Source organism: Hipposideros armiger, unplaced genomic scaffold, assembly GCF_001890085.2.
Source record: "Hipposideros armiger isolate ML-2016 unplaced genomic scaffold, ASM189008v1 scaffold_1248, whole genome shotgun sequence".
Classification (NCBI taxonomy): Eukaryota; Metazoa; Chordata; class Mammalia; order Chiroptera; family Hipposideridae; genus Hipposideros; species Hipposideros armiger.
This window is the reverse complement of record NW_017732598.1, coordinates 88,336-93,948: the sequence shown is the minus strand read 5'-3', so window position 1 is coordinate 93,948 and position 5,613 is coordinate 88,336. Positions and strand designations below refer to the sequence as shown.

General features: G+C 51.3%; 1 protein-coding gene across 1 annotated transcript in view; it reads right to left on the bottom strand.

Moving 5' to 3' along the window:
- Window positions 1-255: 255 nt before the first annotated feature.
- GLT1D1 (glycosyltransferase 1 domain containing 1) overlaps window positions 256-5,613 on the bottom strand; it is an 87,180-nt gene continuing 81,822 nt past the window's right edge. The window contains exon 13 of the mRNA XM_019633149.1: window positions 256-1,442. Within this exon, the coding sequence (XP_019488694.1) occupies window positions 1,281-1,442 (162 nt within the window). The 3' untranslated portion in view covers window positions 256-1,280. The remainder of the gene's footprint in view (window positions 1,443-5,613) is intronic.

Sequence of the window (5,613 nt, the reverse complement as noted above, 5' to 3'; positions counted from 1 at the left end):
ACGTTTCCCCATTCCTGCTGGAGATTCAATTCTAGATGAAAACCAGAACCGTTGGATAACCACCCGTTCAGAGGCTGAGATCCTTTCATCTCCCTCCCTGGGACTAACACCTGCCTGAGCGTGTGACTCCCCGTGTGGGGCTGTCGAGACACAGGCCAGTGTGCTATCCCCATGAGTCCCTCTTACCAACCGTTCCATACTCAGAATGTGTTTAAGTGCCAACGCAGCATAAATCAACCAAAAAGTACAACTGCAGACCTTGCAAAAGATGTAGAATTTCCTGAATCAAGGATACAAATGTTGGAGACTGGCCTGAACCACAGGCAAATGAGGCTCTGTTTTCATGGCTAATTTTGACCTGCAAGATTTTTGTTCTAAACACTGTTTTTAGAAGCTAAACACTATGCGAGTTGGAGCTTCACGGCATCTTGCTTTTAATGCAAGTTCTTGCTTTGTTTTGGTCAAACGCTGGCTCATGGATCCCTTCGGAAAAGGCTGTCATTTCCTAAGTCCTTCCAACACGACAGCTGGCTCAACCACCGACACGTTCAGAATGACCGAAATCACATACACACAGGGACCCGCGTAATTGCGCTGTGTTTTCTGGGATTGTGTTTCACCTGACGCAAAGGAACATTTTAGCAGGTTCCAATGAAAACCCACGCAGGCATTGGCCCAGGGTTTTTACTGTGTGAGGGAGTGACGGATACACTGGCTGAGAGCTCGTATCCAGATGAGGTCTTGGGGAGAAGGGCGAGTCGTGTCGGATGGCCTTAAAAGCTGACTTAAGGAAAACACTTTTCTTGGCATTCAGAGGTGTTCAGGGATTAGGAAAAAGCCGGATGCCTGTATCCACTGCAGAAGTGAAACAAAACATTTGTTTTGTTTGTGCTTGCTGGACAGACGATGTTGGCTTAGAGGTCATCAGAAGGCTGGCGAGAGGTGCTTGTGCTGTGAGGACTCACAGATAAGCCCCTTGTCCACAGGCAAGTCCTAAAGCAGTGAATCCCGTTCGCGCCCTAATTCCCCTGAAACCCAGCGAGCCCTTCCCATGAGCCTCTGCGTCTCCATCAGGCCTGATCTGGAAACACGTCAGGGATGTCACTAGGAGGGCAGGGGGCTTTGGGATGAGCCCTCTTAGGACCGACACATCTACAATTCCAATGAAACGCTTGCTTTGTCTACAGGGCTGGACCCGCCGGCCCAGGATTTATTTGCCCAGGGCTGTGAATCTGATGGCAGCCACAGACTGGCATGTGACGGGCACCTGGCATGCACCCTTAGTCCTCAGGGCTCCCCTCCAGTGTCCTGACAAGGTGCTGATAGGTGTCTCGCTCCGCTTGCCACGAGTGGTACCTCCTCACGTACCGCCTTCCGTTGGCCACGATCTCTTTCTCTAGGGCAGGGTCGCTAACCAGTCTCTTCGCCAGCTGAACAAATTCCTGCCGAGAAGGAGGGGAAGAGGAATAGATGTGAATAGTGGCGACGGGGTTGCAGGTGCCCCCAGACGCCTGTGCCTGCTTGTCTTCTTGCCCACCTCCCTTCCCCTGAGCAGGTGGATGAATGAGTGTTACTGCAAACGCTGGGGTGGGGTAAGAAACTCGACACACGTGCGCGCACGCGCGCACATATGCACGCGCGCACACATGTGCACGCACACACTAGGATGAACTTCTGTGGTTAAGTATTGGGGTCAGTGGTGCCTCCCGTCTCTCTCGCCTGGATTGCCAAAACCTGGGCGTCCTTTCCTTAGTGACTCGCCCCTCACTCCAGAACCGGAGCCCCTGTACCCCAGACAGCACCTCTCCTGCCCCATTTGCTCGTCATTGTGTTGGTTCCCTCATCCTGGCCACGGAGTGGAGCGTGGCTGAAACGGTGGGCATCACCTGGTTTATGGGAGAGCTCCAGGCTTCAGGGGCAGATCTGGGTTCAAGTCACAGTGGCTTCGCTGTGCAGCTTTGGGCGAGTAGGTTCGCCTCTCTGGGCACCACTCACCGTCTCTAGGGGGCAGTGAGTGCCTGGTTGCCCGGCCCAGCCGTGCCAACACGGGTGAAGGCGGCAGAGGGATTGATGGGTCCTGGCTTCCCGCCCCTCCACTTTTTTCCATTGCTGAGTTTCAGACTGTATTTCCTGAACGTGCATTACTTGTTGGCCCTCCCAGACATGGCGCGGTCATGAAAAGAGTGGCCCGTTTCCGATCTCCAAGCCCTTCCTCATTGGAAAGANGGCAGCCTCTTTTCCCGTGTGTGCCAGTGCAGAGAGATCTCCGCCATCTCTCCCCCTCCTTGTAGGGACACCAGCCCCGGTGGAGGAGGGTCTCACCCTCGGACCTCATGTAACCCTAATTATCTCCTTATGGCCCCATCTCCAGACGCAGTCACTGTAGGTGTTAGAGCTTCAACTTGAGTTGTAGGGGGGACGCAATTCAGTTTATAACACACAGGGACACAGGGGAGCCCATCTGAAGATGGAGGCAGAGAGTGGGGTGATGCTACCACAAGCCACGGGATATCTGGAGCCCCCAGAACTGGACAAGGCAAGACAGGATCCTGTCCTAGAACCTTCCAAGAGGTGAGGTCCAGCGGGCACCTTCACTTTGGACTTCCTGCTTCATGATGACTTCACCTGGAACTGACCAGGTTAAGCCGTGTTGCTGACCAGCAGAATGAGTGCAGATATGAGTGTCCTGGTTCAGAGCAGACACCACACAGGGCCCTGCCTGCCTCTCCTGTTCTGGAATCACCAAGGACCAGGATTGAGTTCCGGGGCCACCACCCGCTCCAAGCCCCTGTGAGGTGGGGGCTGCTGCTGCCACTGTGCCCGGGTCCCTCCACTGAGTCCCTACCGGGCAGGGCGGTCACACCCGCTCCTCCTGCACCTGCACCCTGGCTGCAGGCCTCATGCCCGGCCCGGGGATGGGCTCCTCCTGTTTTCTTCCCAGCCTGATCGTTCCAGCACAGACATTACCTCGGGGTCCCTGCGGACTCGGCTCCTGATAGCGTCTAGAACACGCATTTTGAGCGTTAAAACCTTCCACTCTCAAAACTCCTGCTTTGCAATTCAGAAGCTTTGGTTCTCAAGACGGCCGCTTTCTCTCTCATGGAATTCAAAAGAGCCTCAGAAACTCAGAGCCAAGGATTCCACTCTTATTATCTGAATTTCATTGAGGCGATGCCTTTCTGCACCCTTAAAACCTAAGCTCAGAATTGTCCAGTTTTCATAGAAAATTGTGTGTGTGTGTGTCTGTGTGTGTGCATGTATGTGCACATGCAAAAAAAATGCTTATTGGTGAATATATTGGTATGTTATTCTGCCAACAAAAAATAGGAAAAACTTGCATAAAGGCAGTATCATAGCTTATGGGGTTGATCCAAAAAAGAGCTATTTCCAGGCAAGTAAAAAATATTCTAAAGAAGGAAGTCTTACTGTATTTCAGACCTAATGATCAAAATTTCAGCTCTGTACTACTTATCAACAAATAACAATTCTCATAACTACAGAGGGTGCCAAAAAAGTATATACACATTTTAAGAAATGAAAAGAAAACTGTATTAAAAGTATGCTGATGGTAACCACTTTGAGCACCTCTTGTAATTGCAGAAGTCAAACGTGACTTGTATTCATCTTTTGTTACTGGTATATACTGAGTATTACAATGAATACAGTTTTCCTTTCTTAAAATGTATATAGATTTTTTTTGGCACCCTCTGTATGTAACTCATTCAAAATAAATGTGCTGATATTAGAACTGATGCTTCTGATGGGAAGGAAAATAAATTTCCCTCTACCTTAGTGGCTTTGGTGACTGAGGCCCTGCGGAGAAGTGACAAGACAAAGGGATAGAGTTTTGAGCGTCTAGGGGCCCTACATTGTGGACGGTGAATACACGGGGAGACCAGCGGATGGTAAGGGTTGTTGAGTAAAGCTCCTCTGTGCGGCTCCTTTTCCATCGTCTCCTGGACCATAAAGCCCCCGGGGGAAGGGGGCTTACGGCAGACCTCACTTCTCAGAAGTGTCTTCGAGAAGGCTTCTTTCTGCGGATCCTTCAGCTCAGAATGAGACTCCATACGCCAGAGGGGGCAGTTTTGGGGTCACATATTCTGATCCCTTTCAGCTCCCTCTGACCTGGCTGAACGCTTGTCTAACCCACGTGCCAACTAAATCCCTCAGTGTATAGCTGGCAACCACATAGATTTGGGGACAGTCACATGCAGAGTTGGGTTGTGGGGAGAGAGAGGTGGAGGGTGGGGAGAGCGCAGTGACTCGGGACCAGTTTCAGGGCCTGGGTCTCCTCTCCTGTAAAGACATAGGGCTGCTCCGAGGAGAAATTAAGACGGCACAGAGAAGGCACTGCCACACGAGAACCACAGCCTGGCTTTAGTAAAGAGAGTTTATAGGAAAGGGGTCTTGACGACTCCTGGAATACGGAGAACGCTCTGAGCATAAGGTCTGCAAGCATCGTGTGGGGCGAGGCCAAGTGGGCTTTTATTTTGTAGGGAGGAGCAAGCCCAGCTGGAAAGAGCAGGTGTGGGAAGTGGGAGGGGCTGGATGGCGAGTAGGTGGGAGGGGCGTGGCCCTGGGCCCAGCCTTTCCTCAGGGGCCTGTAAGGGTCAGCTGTCTGCTGGTGCCCGCTCAGCCTGGACCCAGACCAGAGGGACAGGAAGGGAAGCGTTTACCCAGAGTGTGATCAACAACACGGATCAGTGGGCCAGCGGCTCACTGCTGAGACAAACACTGGGCGTTTTTGAGGGTCTGTGCCTGGCTGTGGCACAAACATGGGGACACTGGTGAGTCCATCTAAGTCACACATCACATGGGGAAGGGAGGCCCTTTGCAGAAAGCCCTTTCCCTGAGCGTAAACCTTTCCTGTTTTCTGGGAGAGCAGGGCTTGGGTAAAACGCACCGCCGTCAGCTGGCACACACACGGTTCAATTCGCGTGTGCTCTTTTTACCCACCGAACTGGAGGCACGTCACCATTTTAAATCATCAATGCAGCTGCTTTTTCAACCAGCTCATGTATTATAGTTGCTTATATGCCCGCTGAGCCTCTAAGCACATGTAGACACAGGGAGAGACGGGGCCGAAAGTAACAGACAAGCCTCCTTGGCCAGCGGAAACCTAGCAGGGATTTCCCACTGCGTGAGTGGCTTTCCAGCTGTTTCCAAGGGGCAGGAATTTGCACCAAATGCCAAGTCGGGAAGCTCACCTCCTAGTGTTGCCTGGTCCCCTCGCTCTCCCGCGGATTGCAAACCTCTGGTTATTAGCCTTTCTGATTTGGGGAAATACTTAGCATATTTTTTATATTAGATGCTGGAGAAGAAAATCCATTTTAAATGAAGCTTGACTCTTGGAATAGCTGAGGCTTCCTGAAGTGCACGGAGTGATTTCGAGGGCCTGTGGCTGGGAAGGGTATGAGGACATTAATTTCTTTGTTCCTGAGGGAGAAAGCTTTTGTAACTGAGCAGGATTGTGTAACTTTTTGGAAAGGCGTTTTCTCTCTTAAGGACTATTTGTGAGTCTGAAAAAAGTAGACTGTAAGAATAATCTCTTTAAATTAGATTGTGGCCACAGGTAAAGATGAAGTCATTCCTTTTAACTGACACCCGTCCCCA